This window comes from Halictus rubicundus, chromosome 12, assembly GCF_050948215.1.
Source record: "Halictus rubicundus isolate RS-2024b chromosome 12, iyHalRubi1_principal, whole genome shotgun sequence".
In the NCBI taxonomy this organism is placed as follows: domain Eukaryota; kingdom Metazoa; phylum Arthropoda; class Insecta; order Hymenoptera; family Halictidae; genus Halictus; species Halictus rubicundus.
Window position 1 is genome coordinate 5,870,287 of NC_135160.1, and position 17,658 is coordinate 5,887,944.

General features: G+C 48.7%; 1 protein-coding gene across 1 annotated transcript in view; it reads left to right on the forward strand.

Annotated features, from left to right (window-relative positions):
- The window catches only part of LOC143359505 (uncharacterized), an 81,572-nt gene that overhangs the window by 29,473 nt on the left and 34,441 nt on the right, over nt 1-17,658 (forward strand). The window contains exon 2 of the mRNA XM_076797456.1: nt 3,063-3,122. Within this exon, the coding sequence (XP_076653571.1) occupies nt 3,089-3,122 (34 nt within the window). The 5' untranslated portion in view covers nt 3,063-3,088. The remainder of the gene's footprint in view (nt 1-3,062; nt 3,123-17,658) is intronic.

Sequence of the window (17,658 nt, forward strand, 5' to 3'; positions counted from 1 at the left end):
GAACGGGGGATCCGAATAAAACCGATCCAACGATCTTTCCTCGATCCCTCCACACTCATAAGCGCTGATGGGTCTCGCCCAGTTCCGCCTATTTAGCTCTAGAATGAGTTGTCGCCACTTTTAACACATTGTCTATTGTTTCATAAATTGCGAAAGTATGTGGTCAATGGTTCAGCACTTTTTAATAGATCCTGCGACAGCAATTGAATAACTATATCTTTGAAATTGGCTCGAGAAGGACTACAATCGTAGGAATTCAAAAACATCTACAGTGATTTCTCTATATACAGGGTGGTCCACGCAACTTGCACACCTGTATAACTTCCAAAGGATGCGTTGCACGAAAAAGTTTTGTACACAGAAGTTGCATGGTCTGAAGGGGTACACAATTTAGTGTATTTATTTTTTTTTACAAGTGTTTCGGAGATTTGAAGGCCGACTTTGTTTGTTTAAATGAAATACTATATTTTTTATACCAAAATATGGAAGAATGTCAAATTCTGTTGTTGACATACATCGAGAATTCACTGTACATCGCTTTTGACACAACAAATAATTTTTATTTTAAAGAGATAAGTCACCATCTACCATTTACATAATAGATCGTTTACTCCCTTGGAGATCGATATTCGACACTCCGCGTCATCAACGTTGAACAAATTTTTCTGGAAAAAGCTGCTCAAAGTCCTCATTGATGTGAAACATACTGAGGTCGTGATCGTGGTCCGAACAATTTCATCAGGATTATGATTACGGTTGCCGGTGTTGGAGGCGGTCACGGGCCAAGGAAAAAGTCCGTCGATTCCGTGTCCGCGGACACTGTAGAATTACCATTTACAATGGTTATTACCATACGACACGGGAGATAGAGATGAGAAAGTTGTCGGGGCTTTACATAATTGCGCAACGCACTGGATACGCGCATGTACAGACGAAAGGGAAACACGGCCTCTGCCCGGCCCGTGTACCATTTGTTCCCATGTTGTTGCGCATAAGTGCAGAAAAATGATTTACATCGTTCCTGATACTCCCGGGTAATGGCCCCTCTACACCGTTCGCCCGGAAAGGCCTAGTCGATTGCCTTCCACCGGGATCCTTGCACATTTCTATTTCAACATTTTTATCTGGTATAGAGTACAGCTAGGCACCGGGATATCCAGAATCCGCTCCGCGGATTTTATCCTTCCGACAACCGATGTTTACTTGTGTTACAGCTAGGCAGGCAGAAATCTACGTCTCTATTAAAGGTCGAGGATGTGCAGGCTGATTTGAACATTACAAATATTCTTCTGAGAGATCCAGACCGTAGAAATACATAAACGGGTCATGATCTTGGAAAAAAATGTGCTCGATACTTGTGAAAAATTTATCACAAAAATATTCCCTTTTTTATTTTCCCCTGGGACTCTTGCCAACATATGTGTCACATTTTTCTGATTAAAATGAGTCCAAACACGACACGGTTTGGATCATATTTACCTGTCGCGTCTCAGGTTCGGATAATCGAGGTTCCACCGAATGCGTAAGCAGATAGCCTCCGAATTGGGTCATGTTTGGACTCATTTTAATCGGAGAAATGTGTGAGTTAAAAATTTCATAAAAACATCATTAGAACGTTCTATCTAGCATTATATGTTGGACATTCTCACTTCTACGAGGCGTTTCACTTTTGTATGTTTTATGCTCGGTAGGTTAACAATCATCTGGGCTTCCGATGCCGATGTTCTAGGAGTCACACAGACTCCGAACCGTCGACGAGCGTTGATCAAGGTCCGACGATCTGTAATTCCGATCGAAACAAGCCCGTCGGGAGGTTATCCGTCAGCATGACCGTTTCCCACTATTCTCAGAGGAGTCGTCGCGGCCTCCCAACGCGTTTCCGTCGCCAGGGATCGGAAACATGCTAGGAATGCTCGGTTCTGGCGCTGCTTCTGCTTCGGGCGATCGGTATCGGCTCGCGAACGGAATACCACCTCGTTCACTTTAGATTTCAATGGCGTCCGGCGCGATCGCTTTTGATTCTGCTCGAAATCTCTCACAAAATAATTCATGATCCCTCACCTGCGGAGAAGGAACAGCGAGAGGAGACAGCATGCGCTCCGCTCTGAATTCGGCAATTTTTCCACGTTTTATATAATACGATGAGCAGTACTTCGGCATTATCCAAGTAGAATTCATTTACTTGGACGTTAGAGTATGGTGGAAGAAAAGGGAGCAAGAATAAAGTAGAGCAGCCGAGAAATTGAGCGTCTGAAGCGATTGCATATTGCAAAGTGTAAGAAAAATGGAGCAGGAAGCAGGACTGGAAAAACGAAAGAAAATTGATCGCCGCCGAACGGCTCAATCACGGTCGCCATCGATCGTCGATTTCCCGTGTGGGCGTTTCCCGTGGCGTTAACAGGAGGAGCCCGCAAAGTGAATCGTTAACGGGTACGTGGTGAGAGTGGGGGGAGAGAAAGGGGTGCGATTTCGCGTGGCGATTCTCGAATCGGTGATCGGCACTGACAGGCCCCGGGGGCGTTTGCGCATGAAACCGAAGGCTGTCGGTCGAGACAGCGTTGTTCGCAGCCACGGGGCAAGAAGATCGCCTGTCGTTACCTATTAGTCAAGGGGAGGTTGTAATTATTAACGGGACGACTGGTAGCCATTAGCGTTAAGGAAATATCTCGTCCGACACTCGGCGCGTTACGCCTCGAGCCTAACTTCGTGTCGATACGTACATACATACATATATGCACGGCTTCTCTCTTTCTCTTTCTCTCGTTCTAGGCTGCCCTGAATTTTGATATCCTCGGCTGAGAGCAATTATCGGCGACCCCGGGATAACCGGCCGCCATGTTATAAACAACCTGGGCATTAGGAGTTGTAATTTATTGCGGTTAACCGGCCCGCGAGACGGTTGCCCGTATCGTAATGGCGTGTTACCGATCGGTGTACGTTAACGAGCTTTCCTTCCTCCCGTCTGGCTTCCATCTTTTTGCTTTCACAATTAAATTTCAATTAACTCGCCCCGCGAAAAATCGGATCCGACGAGCTGATCGGTTGTCTTCCCCTGTTCGCAGGCAGACGGTCGCCCAGGAACTAGAGGATGTTCGCCAGGCTCTGCAGACAGGCTCCGAACGGTGAGTTGCATTCATTTTCCAATCAGTGTTTATGCTGCACCAGTCCCTGTTGATAGAGGTATTTTAACCCTTTGCACTCGAAGCTATTTTAACTCGAAAACGAAACGTTTCTTCCGACCTAGAATATTTCCCTCCTATGTATATTTTGTTTCTCATTTCATACATACGAAAATGATGCAATGTTACAATACTGAAGTTTTTAGTAATTTATTAAATACAAATTTAATAATGTCAACAATATTTTGAATAATGATACAGCAATGTTAGTGGTGCCTTACAGTCGCCATTCGAGTGCTAAGGGTTAATCCCTTCGTATTTTAACGTTCAGATCATGTAGGTTTGAATCTTTTGACCGCGGTAGATTTAGTGTAAAAATTCGTAGAATAACGCAACTATAATATCCAGTCAGACTCGTGACGAAAATTTCGAACAGAATCTATTGAATATGTGTCTGATTAATTTCCCATGTCGAAAAAAAATTCTACTTTGTCGATACAGAGCACTTGTAGAATTAACCGTAAAATGGATTATGCTAGGGGTTAAGACTCGTTATTGTTGCTACTGAAAAATCCATCGCCTTTTCCCGTAACGCTCGGACTGTGAATATGTTAAAGTATCGAACCTGAAGAATTTGATTTCGGCCGGAAGAAGTTGGTATCGAGAGCACCGAGGTCATCGGAGAGAAGAATCGAGGCAGTCCCGTTACGCGGGACTCGTTATTATTGCTTTTAAAAAATCCATCGCCTTTTCCCGTAACGGTCGGACTGTGACAGTGTTAAAGTATCGAACCTGAAGAATTTGATTTCGGCCGGAAGAAGTTGGTATCGAGAGCACGGACGGTCATCGGAGAGAAAAATCGAGGCAGTCCCGTTGCGCGGCAGAGTCCGACTTCGGTTTCGCCGGGACGTTGTAATTAATACGAGTAGGAGTCAGTACCTCGGTGGCCCGTCCCTCGTGAACTTAGTCAGAGACAATGGGGGGCTCGTACGATATATCACTGCCGCCTGCGCATCCCTCTTATAGGTTGCGCGCGGACCGTTCCCCAACGTTGAAGGCGCGGCAGGAGACGATCCTCCGCGGTGATTTACGGTCGTGTCCGGCTACCGATTGTCGACTTTTCCCGCCTTATAATAAATAGTAAACTGGCGAGCTATAGCCCGTTCGCGTCTTCAGTGATCGGTTCCCGGTCCGTTTACGGCGGCGTCGGCCGATGACGATGACTACGATACCGATACCGGAGGACGCGACGGTAGAGATGACGATTCCCCTAGAAGGCAGCCGGTCGGCTTTGAGCGCCGGCCGTCCGGTTTTTCAATAATTTCTTTCGGTGATCGTTCCCCCCACTCCCCTTCGTGGTTGCGTGTCGATCGAGAACCCCGAGACCATTTCCGCGCGCGGGTTTTTCACTCGGAAAGGTCAACGATGAGCGATCAGGAATAGCATGGTTGTCGTCGTCTTCGTCGTCGTAGCCAGCTGCTGAAGACTAGAACCGGCGATGTCTCGAGTTACAACGACGGAGGAGGCCGCACTTCCGGGTTGCGGATGAAAGAGCCAGGACCCTTTAGGTAGTAGCCATGAACAGCTTGTTGAACACGCCTTAACCCCGGCGACCTTGGCTCCAGCGGTCTGGTCTGGTCTGGCCTGGCCTGGCCAGACTCTCGCCGGTTATTAATACGAATGAAGAGGAATCTGCATGAGGCAGATACCAAGGCAGCGAAGACGACCAACGAGAACCACAAGCTTGACTGATTTGACGTGGCCGTGGTTCTGAAGTCTTGCTCCTTCTTACTCGAGGAATGCGTTTCCCGTTTTGCGATGCGTGCTGGACGCTCACTGGAGCGGTTAGGAGCATCGATTCGGTTCTGGGGAAATTAGGAGCGACGCAGCCACGCCCCTTAGAAGTTAGTCACGCCCCTTAGTCTTCTATGCCTAGTTTAAGCAGCATTTGTTCTGGAAATACACTCTACAGCAGACACGGACATCTATTCATACAAACCGAGAGCAACAAAGCCATGTCCACTTAGTGTTAGATAAGTCAACCTGAAGAAGACAAGAAAAAAAAAAAGAAAAAGGCAACAAAAAGCTGCTGGACGTTGCTTCACCGTGGACATAACTTTATGGAAACGTTTCAACTCCAAGATAAAAACCGAGAACGCATCGTTAAAGTAATCCCAAACCGGTTTAACTTAATTGATAGAAAATCGCGTCTCCCGAACGGGCAAGAACGAAGAACAGAAGAGACCGAAGGTGTGATCGATGGATTGTTTCGGCGAATCGAAGATCAGCTTCACCGGGAGCATCAACGGCACTCGGCGTCCATTTCCGCTTAATCGCGTCGTTGGTCGAGGTGTCGAGCCGCGGGAGCCTCGGTGCCACGGATAATGGAGCAAACAGTCTTCAGGAACGCGAGAGAGGAGATGCAGCCGGGGATTCCGATTGGTCACCGTAATACCAGGGGTCCCCGGACGCGATTGCACAAAGTGGCGATAAGCGGCGACACTTTCGTGGGCGCCGGGCCCAGCAACGCGCCGGTGGCCGGGGACACGTTGCGTCGCGTCGGATGGAAATGAGACATTAAAAGCGCACGGGGGCCTCCGGACGGGCTGTAATGGAGTTATTATACGCCGATAGATGAAGAAAGGAGCGGACGGACACCGGCCCGCGAGAAACCCACCGGCGCGGCGCGGCGCGGCGGCGGGCGTACGCGGGAGGAGAGGCGAGCAGGGACGAGAGGAACGAGAGAAAAGTGGCATTCCTACGAAACGCCGCGCCACCAAGCCGAGGCCTCGATAGTCAGGACCGTGAACATTAGCAGCCCGGCCGGCCTATCCCCGGTGAAATGACTTCGTTAATGGATCCAGGATCGGCTAGAAGCTGTCCCCCGGTCGTTGCCTCTCGGCTGTTGGCGCAAACGCCGGTGGATACCGATGGCCGGTCATCGTTCCGACTTTGAACGCGACGATCCTCTACCCGCATTCGAAACGGTACTATCCGCCGCGTAATCCTATACATAGCGGGGTCGTGTCCGCGATCGCCTCAAGGGCATTCGTTACACGGAGAACCGAACAACTCTGTTTCGTCTCGGTGTCCCAGCAAGTCCGAAGAAGAGTTTCGCTTTTAAACGAGGTCGGGATTCGAGTTTCCTACAAAAACCGCTGTTTTAGGCTCTCTGAGCTGTCAATACGCGTGAATGAGTGGAGGGGAGGAGCAGACGGGCGTGGCCAGTCGCTGTGGGCGGGGCGAGGCCTCCTGGCTCCGCCCCTGAGGCGTATCTTACTACTTTCAACGAAGAAATTTCACTCAACAAAGATACCAATCTTATCATAGAAACTATCCGACACATCCAACTGAACTAGAACTATCCGTGCACGTAGAAAGATACCTATAGATGATCCTAATTGGTCTCCATAGGCGGGGCAACCACCTTATCCCCGCTTACAAATCCTGTAAACACAATATTTCACTGAAACCGTTCTCTCTAAGCACCGACAAATCGTTCATAAAATACGACCACTATAATCCGCACTATTTGCCAATCAAATAACCATCGAACACATTAAATGTCTAGCATTTGAATGCCGAGTGACCTTGCGTCCATTCAGGGGGCTTACGTTTATGTACAATAATCGTGAATAGTCGCGGATTACAGGGGATCCTGTCGTTGCTAGATAAAAAGATTAGTACAGCCTGTTGAGTCGCCGGTTGGCTGGCTGATCCTGTGGATTGGTAGTTCTTCTATTAAGGTAGGTCGCGGAGCCGCTGTAAATCAAGGGGCTCGGGCGTAAAAGTCGGCCGCGGTTATTGCGCCACCGCGTGTACCCGTTTACCCCGGCGTTTTATTTCATAACTAGACGGCCCGCCAAAGATCGGGCCGGAATATAAAGAAGTGAAAGGAGAGACGTTCACTTGTCGCGGCCGGTTTCCCGCCGGTTCTTCATCATTTTCTCCGCCGTAACCCCCACGCGATTGTCTTCGCGTCGATCGCGCTAATTTATACGGCGGGTCGACGGTGGAATTCGCGGGATCGTGAGCGGGACACGCTGATCGTGATCCACGGCTGTTTCCGTCTGTAAAACCACGATCCTTTTCGTTGTACTATAACCTAGATAGCGTAGCTTGTGTTGAACGAAATTATTCTCCGCAAACTGCGGATTACAAGTCGAATTATTCACTCCGGAGCGTTTCTGGGGCAACTAAGCCACGCCCACTCGGAGCTCACACCCCGCGAAGTATAAGGGAAAGAGTTTTCTGTAATTGCAGCGTGCATGCGATTTTATTATTGTTCCCTGCTGAGGGATCTGCCGACGTGTGTGGCGATCGATAGCCGTAAAGACGACAAAGGTATTCGTGTAATGAAATCTAAACGGCGGAGACGAGGATTCGATTATTTGAGATTGCATTCTTGAGATCGAGCCTCTCGCGACGGGGACTCGGATCTAATAGGATCGAGATATGCTCGACGAAGATCTGATAGCTTGGAATTGGAACCCGCGGCTTTAGATAGATTTCCCATGGTCCCGTAGAAACTTGTATCGGATACATCCTAGAAACGGAGATTCGAGAATCCGATTATTCCAAATTCGAACGCGCGTGGCTCGAGATCAAAGCAACAGCAACGATATCTGTATGTTAACGTCGTCAATTTCTTATCTTGGACGATTCGCTGATACAGAACAGGGTAAAGGGAAGCGATTTCGAGGCTCCGGAGTTCGCGTGCCGAGGTCATGCTCCGCAACAACAGGCGTGGGAAAGGGACGGTTCATGCGATTTTAAAGCCTCGAATTAATTCCTTTTTGTTCCGCTCCGCAGCGAGATCGCGAACCCGCAAATTGCCGAGGTTCCTCGCGATTACTCTAATGGATCTATGAGCATGGACTGCCCCGTGGGGCAACGCCCTGGCTCTGTTGAGATCAAGGGCAGCGGGGCCACGCCCAGTCGGATCAGGCCACGCCTATGCTATGCAGAAACATCCAGGCAGATTTTTATCTTTCCCTTGGACGTTATTTTCCATCGAAACGCAGCTTCCCAGGGGCAACCTACTGTAATTCCAAAGGCAACACTTTGTTAACTGGATCATTCACTGGTTCATTAATAACTGCAGTTAGCCTTATCCTAACGAAGTTAACCTTTTTAATGAGAAAATTAGAAATAAGAAAAATATTAGTATAAATGGGCAATGTCCTGGTGCCAGTAAGCCACGCCCACTCAGTATATTCTACACTTACAACACTGAATGCTGATCCAAAAGTATAAAGAAAATATAAGGAACGCGTGCTCTTTAATACAAAAAGTGATCTGAAATAATTGTGCACGATCACAGCGTAGATTCTACGCGGTAACGTTAAAACGCGAACGTAGCGGTACGGTTAATGAATTTTTCGCGTTTCCCGCGACCCAGTAGAACGTTCCGCGAAAAACCGATTGCCGATCGACGCGGATGGTTGAGCAGGGAACTCGAAAGATTTTAATTTGCATAAGGCGCCGTGCGCTCGTGAGTTTCAAAGCCGAGGTTGGACGCGGCGGTTCCGCGGTTACCTGAAACGTGGAATTCGCGGCATTTGGCATTTATCCGGCGGCTTTCAGCGGGCGGAAAGTTCGACGATACGCTCGGGACGATATTATCGCGGATAACCGATTCCGTGAAAGTGAATCGTAGGCTTGCGGCCGCACCGGCTCGCTGGTGGCCGTATATTAAACGATTAATTTATTTTCATCGGGGAACCCGGAGCCTAACCGTGGACAGCCTCGATTGTGCCTCTTTGTCCATAAACGTCCGAGCGGCCGCTTCCAACGCTGCGCCGCGGCTGCACCGGTGGATGCACCGTGTGACTGTGCCGCGCTGCAGAAAACCGGGGAACAACGTCATAATTTCCGGTGTCCGGTTCCCCTACACGATGAAGTCATTAATTGGTACATTAATTCCGAATTGCGGAACGCCGCGCCGCCACCGCCGGAATTAAGTGTCGGCCTCCTATCGCCGCGATTAAGGGTACAATGTCTCCCTTAACGAAGCATGTTAATTAAAAATATTGGGTGTTCTCTGCGCGGCGAACGCGTTCTACCCGTTACCCGGCCCCGTTTTTTCTTTATTCGCGCGCCGAAATGTGTCCGCAGAATTCCTTCCCCCTATCAGATCGCGGGCGCCGAGAGATGGGAATTCAATGTTGTAAACTGCATTTTTATTCCGCGCCGCGATCCAAGATTGTTTTCGCCGATTTCGGCGGTCCTTTTTCCCCGCTCGATTTCTTCACTCCTCCGGGAATTGGCCTGTAATTTCGCCGGTCCCGCGAGATCTTAAAAGCTTTTGCCTGTCGTTTGTACGTAATTTCCGATCGCGTTATTTTTCTTCATTTGTTTACGTCGCCCTGGGCGCAGTTTTCGCCGCATTTTATGCTCTTGCCCCGCTGTTTTCAAGCAATTATTTCTTATTCGCTGCGATTCCCGATTGCCGTTCGAGCACTTCTTCGCCTTGTCGTCGATTTGCTTGATCGTTCCTAGCGAACTCAATTTTGATCGTATCAATGTATAGAGATTTGTGAACATTGTCAAGACTTTGTTCAAAATTTACACTAAAATCCCACACCAGCGGGTTCCCTAATTTCCTTTTAAAAAAACACCCCAAATGTCGTTCTTCAGACCCGAACACTTCAGAACTTCCAATTAGAAAAGTGAATGAATTCCAAAAACGTTGCAATAAAAATATAATCCCGTCAGGGTTCAGAGTGTCTGACAGAGCCCACGGGGTCATCCTCGATTATTTTTATCCCGGTGTGCTCGTACACTCCGAAGAAGGCAACGCGCAGAGAGCTGACCTCAGCGGCGGAGCCGAGCGAGAAACTCTGTCGAGCATCGAAGAAGGCTCGGGCGCCGCTTAATTATCATGCTAATTAGTCGTGGCGAACCCCGCCGCGTGAACGGCGAAAAACCCGGGTCACCCTCGAGCCTGTTGTTCCGTGATCGATTCGCGGAACCTCTCAGCGTGATCCTCGTTAATTATTTTATTGTCGGTGCCCGCGGCCGTGCACGTAATAAACAGTCATCGACCAACAACGGGAATCGGGCTGCTCTTAATATTCCAGCCCATCGGATCTACCTGGATCCTTAGATCTTTGGATCCTTAGGGAAACGATCCGACTCGTTTGGGCATTGAAACATATCTTTGCAGTCTTTTTCGTTTGTGAAAAAATTCGCCAGTATAGTCGAGACTATGCTGAGCGTGTATACTAACTCCCGTACCAAGAGGTGTTCTCGTTTTGTGGCAAAAAAATTGCAAAGTTGAAATTTCACACTGTAGTGAACAAGACGTAGAACTTCGCACTGCATGATCGTTTATAACAAATGTAATATTAATTTCTCCTTTGTGAACAAATTCGTGAACATAATGGAGACTTCACTAAACGTGTACACTGAGATCCCATGACGGAATGTTTGCCAGTTTTCTTGTAAATAAATCTACAAGTCGAAATCCCACACTTTAGAGTAAAACACTCGGTCAGAACATTGCAGTGCTCGATCGTTTCTAGCAAACGTGATATTAATTTTTCCTCTGTCTAAAAATTTATGAACATATTCGAGGCTTCGTTAAGCGTGTTCACTAAAGTTCCATACCGAAATGATTTCCAGTTTCGCGGCAAAAAAATCGCAAAGTTATTAAATCCTGGTTTCCGCGCATCCCCGGCGAACATAGTCTTGAAAAATTCGCAGGAAGCAAAGTCGCACGAGGGATCGATAAGAACAGCATCCGCACGGTTCCCCGGTGTATTAATTACCGACCAGGATTAAAATTATCGCCGAAAAACATCCTGGTCGGAAGAGCCGAGTTGTTTTTCGAGGAAACGGTGTCGCTGAATGCTGAAACTCCCTGTTGAGGATCCGGTCTCCTCGTAAAGAAGGAAAGTCACAGCGTGTCCTTGCGCACGCGGGATCATTAAGGCCATTAAGCGTTATCTCCGCCGAGGGAGACACCATTTAAATACAGGCTTTAACGCCGCGTGGCGCGAACCGCGCGGTGGAAACGCAGCCGTCAGGTACACGCGGCATGGTCGGGGCCCCCGAGAACTATAACGTCACCTCGGAACCAGACGTGGACCGAGGGGGGAGGGGGAGGGGAAGGAAAGAACCAACGTCTCCTTAAACGGAGATACTAAATTCCTATTAACGGTCCTGTTAATTGCGGCCGGAGCTCGCCTGGCGACATCCTGGTACAAAGCAACAGAAACTCCCCGATGTTTCCCCGAAGACGCCTTAGGCTTCCAGAAAGTTAGCCGATGACGTCCGATCGCGCCTCGCTCGTTATAATCGTCAGCCGATTATGGTAGCGTCAAACAGCTGGCAGACTTCTAATCTGGGCTTGACCGATTGCTGAACGGTGCTGTCCACGTCCACGGTTATGGTTGTTGTATTCGTTCGGGCTGACGGTTGATTGGTGCATCGGAATGCAAGCGGATGAGCGGATGAGCTTCGGTATACCGTAGTGTACCAAATCTTTCTCAAGCAGTAAACTCAATCCCAGTTTACATAGTCCCTGACAAGTTTATTTAGGTTTCTACCATCAGAAACGTCCTCTATCTCGATCTCCCGATTCCTCGTAACAGAACCTCCGAACCAGTCCCTATCTACCTTTCTTCTCTTCGCTTAACCGTTCCAGTTCTAATCTCGACCCACAAAATTCATGACAGGTCCAACAGGTGCAACCTCTGAGAGCTGCTTTCATTTCCTCGTTCCTCCGCGAGCAAGCCTCGTCCAGCCTCGCCGATTATTCTCGAGTAGTCGAACTCAATTATATCTCGCACGTCAACGAACGTTAGGCTGCTCTCTCTCTAGAAAGCATCGTCCGTGCAAACTCCTCGAGGCTCTTTCAGCCAGCTCTCGCGGGACAGAAAGCGTCGAAACGAATGCAGAACAGGCATTGTACGATCACCAGAGCCGAACAGCTGTTGGTTAATGGCCGTTGGCGTTGCTCAACGGTTCCACCGTTCGCCGGTTAGTATTGTCGCTGGCGACGAAACACAGCGATGCAAGTACGTACATCCGTGCAACGGATAAGAGGTGCTTTACGATCGACGCCGGTGTAGAGCGTCTGGTTCTTTCACGGTCCTCTCTATCTGGCCCGCGGTGATTATTCCGGCGTGGCGTTGATTGGACCGTGGAATGTTCCCCGGCTAATGAAATTTAATTGCCGGCGAACGGTTCGTCAGCCAGAAACCCGCCATATCTCGCCTCTCCTCTCCTATAGTAATCGCGCTAGTCTCGGCCCGAAAACTCCGATGGGAAACGTCCCTCCAGTACGTTTAATTGCTTTCGGATGTGCGCTACGCTCGATTACCTCTTGTCCTAATGAATAGCGACGTCTACATCTCTCTCGATTCCGACCAGTCTTCCTCCTCGTTAATCCTCGGGAATCATGCTCGGCGCGCTTCAGAGAATCATGAAGACGCGAACAGCGCACGGTGTATAGTCGGAGAGATCTATCAGACGACGTATGAAAATGTCCGAGAATCTGCAACGAATATGTCGACACAAAAATTCATTTTTAAGTATCGTCCTAGTACAGAAATCCAAAGATTCGAATCCGAACCGGACGCGAACAATGGCGGGTCGAGGTCGGGTAGACGGTTGTATGGCGCGTGGCAAAGCGACAAAGCGTGCGAGGTCACGAACCGTCGCGGAAAAGGGAATCGCAGAGCGGGTATACCGGGTCCGGTACGCGGCGGGTCGCCGCGGGTCGCCGTACGCCGGGCGAGACAAAACATTGTCCGCGCAGCGGGACACGATGTTTAAGGAGATGGGAAGCCCGGGGTGTAAGGTGTGCTTCAAATTGATTTGTTGTAAGTGATACGCCACCCTCGGCGAACGAATGGCACAATAATTGGCTACATAAACAATGACCGATGAAACAATTTCTCATGTCGGGTCGCGCGGCCCGCAAACGGGTACACGGGTGCCGCGGCCGTGTACGCCATAATCTGTGCGCCTTATCCGCTATAATTGAACCTCGCGCTGCCTCGCCCTGCCTCGCCTTGCCTCGCCTCGTTGGGACGGTCCTCGCTCAATGAGACTCGTCTTCGAATCTCCGCTACAGTTTATCTACGATCGAGGACAAATGCGTGCGACCCGACCTAGACCCGAGCGATCCCGCTTCGTGAAATAATTTGTGAACGTAGTCGAGACTGTAGTAAGTGTGTACACTGAAGTCCCACAAGACTAGGTTCTCCAGTTTTACAGTAAAAAATATTGCAATCTTGAAATCCCACGCTCTGGAGTAAAATACTGTCTTAAAACTTCGTACTGCTTTATCGTTTATCATTTTTCTTTTGCGAACAAAATTTATGACTGTGGTGCGAGACTTTGCTGGAGGAGTTTACACGTTGGTGTTAACATTTTAAAAAATCCTCTTCCATACAGAGAGCCGAGTCGGTGCCGTAAAACCGCTTCCAAATAAAGATCGCGAATAAAAGCGTCCGAAGAAAAAACGAATAAGAAACAGTAGAAAGTCCCGTTCCCATTGGGTAGCGCAGGCATGTAAAAGGTTAAGGTTTAAGTATCGCGGATCGGTCCCCGTGATCAGTGTTTCTGTAACGAGACTGGCCCACGACCGGGGTGATTAGCGATCGCACACAGACGATCCTGCAACGCGGACGGACTGAATCACGCGTGGCCCAGGCTCCGTGAGTTCTGCAGTGCTCGCAGGACCCTCTCTCCCTTTCTCTCTTACCCTCTCTATCTGTTCCTGCCACCCACCAAGCGAACGATAACCGGGTCCGGCCATTAAACTCGTAATTTGACGTGCGTCCATTTTCGACGTTCTCTCGGAACAAGGATCTGCTGTCGGTGGCCAAGAGAGAGAGCGAGAGAGAGAGAGAGAGAGAGAGAGAGAGAGAGAGGGAGAACTCGCAAAAGCATGATAAATAAATCGGCCGTGGCTCGTTTGTATAACAACGCTCGATTTGTATCGTAATAACTACACCCGTGGTAGGTATTTGTGTTGCGATCAAAGGAACCGTGTTACTTGTATCCTGACGGAGAAATATCGTGCGCGCACGTGAAGTATGGATTACGGTTACCCTCCCCGCGGTCCTTTTTTGCGCTCGCCGCGGCTGCACCGTTGCATCGACGATGCACCGCAGACCGAGCGCGCTGCACAGTGCATTCAAAAAGTCCGCGCACCGAATTCTCTTCCTCGCCGCGCTCTCGCTATTCTCTCGAGGATTCTTTATCGGACATTTCTCGCGGAATCTCGTTGAATCTTTTTAAGCACTCCGGACTTCGGTTCAAGCTTCTTTACTTGGACATTGTGTTTTCATAAAAGGAACAATTACGGTACACTGTTCTCCAGTATTGTAATAAGCGATTAAGCAACCTGACAAACTATTGGAACATTTTATAATCGGTCATAGTTTCTGTCAACGCCCTAAGGCAAGTCGGTCGTGTAAAGCCCTCCTGGTGTATGGTAATTATTAACATATTCGTGGAACCCGTAGACATCGAGGACCGAAGGGTGCCCGATGCGATTGACGCATTGCTATCAAATTTTTCGCATCGATCGAGACGGTACCGTACTTCTGCAGGTTAGTGTACCCGGCCGGGCACAAAGGGGCTCTCTCGGAGCGGACGTTCAGGATTGATAAATTAGCGGCGCGTCGAAAATTTCTGAATGTAGAGCAACCGGCCTGTCCGGAGTTATCTGCGATCGATTAATTTACGCTCGCGCGCCTCGGCATCGGCGCGTTGCCTCCCGATGAAATTTACGAGGGGCTCGCGAGCCAAGGTCACTGGCGCAAGAAGGATTTATTTCGCGAATTCCACGGCAGGGACTCGGGGGGGGGGGAGGCACAAGGGGAACAAACGAGAAGAAAAGAAAGAGAGGGAGAGAAAAAAAAGGAAGAAAGAAAGAAAGAAGCGTAGTCGATCGTCGACCGGTGTGTGCCACGGAGCGATTTGCAAGCGAAGAACGCCCCTGCGTGATCTATTGCATAATTGGACACCTCTCGGGATCCGCTCGCAGTCGTCTGCGAGCAGAAGATTACGGGGAAAGCCGCCTCGGAGCGTGCGCCGAGCGCAATCCGACGATCACGTAAAGCCAACAAACCTCTCTCTGCTATAGGGAGACCACTGTAGCGCTCTCACTATACCGGCCAGGTAGTATCCTTTTGCTCTAACCGGCCCCCTCCGCGCGCACAGTCGTCGAACATAAATTTTAATCGGTGCTCCCATTGCCCGCTAATATCGGGTTTGCGGTCAACCGGCGAACACCGTGCACCTTGACGTTGACGTTGACGCATTTCTTTGGGCCCACGCTCGCTTATTATCTGGTGACAAGTTGGCCGCGTACACATGCAGGTGCTGCTCCAATAGAATCGCGGAAAAGTGCGTTCGATCTCCTTCACAGGATCTCTTTGTCGACGTTGAGATTGTGTGTTGAGCTGATCGGGGCTGATACGATTTTTATTGACGCGCATTTGGTGTACCGTTGGATGTTATGATTTTTCAAATTGCCTTGCAATATGACACAATCTTTATCAACACTTTCAGTGCCGCGTCTGGCACAAATAGGAGACGGAATTATTTTGTTCGAAATCGTTGCAGGCGTTACCGGTAACTCCGGCAACGCAAAAACCATTTCGGCAATACAGAGACCATGACGGTGCTCGGGTGACAATAGCCAGCTAATCGAGCTCTAAACCTTATGTTTACGTCTGACGGATTATTTGTCGCGTGGGCCATCGTTTCCCATATTCCAAAATATCAAATCCGTTACCCACCGTCCTTGTCTCCTGTGCAGCAGCGGCCGTTAGGGCATTGCCCTCGTGCGCTAACTAACGCTCGACACTGTCAAATCCTTTGTCATTTTCAAAAACCCCACTCCTTATTCCTTCCGCTCTCGGTGGCCCCCCACGGTATAAATAATCCGCGACAACCCCGGCGCGGGGTCCTTTGGCAAATTCTATGATCGACTGATCACTGTATTTCACTCGTCTGTTCTTACGATCGACTGATCGCCGTCTTATTATGTCTGTATTCGCGGGCTTCGCGTATCTTAAGTGTATTCGCGACGACGTCTCGGCACACCGTTCCTTTGTACTCAACCACTATTTTGTTAATGTATTTAATCCTCCGTTACACACGTATTTTGATCTACCAGCACCTTTCCCGCATCCATTTTCCAGTCACACTGTGCCTCATTCGCTTGACTATATCCTCAACAATTTCTTTAGATTTATAAACATATCAGCTAAGGTAGGAAGAGTACTACCAGCATCATAAATCTTAACATCTCAATTTTACCTTAATTCTATTAATCTTTAATTTTATCAATTTATTAATTTTCAAATCGTCGGATAGAACGATGTTTGCAGAAGCTGTTGTCGAATCGTGGTTTTTAGATTCGAACATTCCGACCGCCATTATTCGCGAAAGGTTAGCTGCGCCGAGTTAATTTCAGATAGCTCGAATAAAAATCCAATAATTCCGCCAGGCTCGCCAGGAGTTAAATTACTTCTGTCCTCCCGTTGTTAAGAGCCGCGATACGAGCGAGCAGATACCGGGCCCGGGTTCATTCAGCGAGGGATCGAGGAGAGATCCACGGTGCGCGCAGAGGGCCGAAAAACTCTATCCCCGTATCGCATATTTTCGGGAGAGAACGGGTCGGATTGGCTTCGTGCCTGAAAAGTAATTGCGAGATCCGAGATAGCAGCAGCGGCTGCTACGCAATTTCGGCCTACACCTGGCCTCGTTGCCGCTCGTGGCCAACCGCGATCCATTCGATCGCAGCCTCCGTGATCCATTTCGCGGCCTCGCGCGATCCTGCCACCGAAACCACCACGGGATCCTTCAGACCATTGTTCCCGCCGTGTTTGCCGGAAATTAACACCAGATCTATCGGCGCAGATCAAATTGTTTCAGATTTCTTATTTCGAAATTGCTTAAACTATCGGAACTGTTATTCAAGCAGATATTACAATCGAACAATCTACAGACGCTGTGTAAATATATTGATGTATGCGACAGAGTAAAAATTTATTGCAGAAACTTTTTGTTTTTAATTATTTTCCAATTGTTAGGAGTGCGTTCGTGACACTTTTCTGTTTAAAACGAGCCCAAACACGATACCCTTTGGATAATATTTACGGTAGAACCTCTATTACTCGAACCAATATGTGAATCTCGAGGATTTACTTTATCCTGGATTAAAGAAGTAAATGTACTCGGAACGATGTCATGTTGGTACTCTTTTCAATCAGGAAAAAGGGGCGAATATGCCGGTACTAGTTTCAGAACCGAACAATTAAAAACCAATTATTATTAAGATATAAATTAAAAGCCAGCCCCTTTAATCTAGCTCCAGTCTTTAGAGGTACGTTTCTAGTATAAAAATAGTCGGTATAGACTTAAAAAATCTCGTCTGCTGATCTTGAAAGCCTAAGCTAGTCTTACAAATGGTTGCTCGAGCACCTCGATCAGTCTTTCTTCGATTGGCCCGAGTTTCTTTCGCTCTTTTGATTATAAGTACCCTGTCAAGCCATTTCGGTCGCTCCTT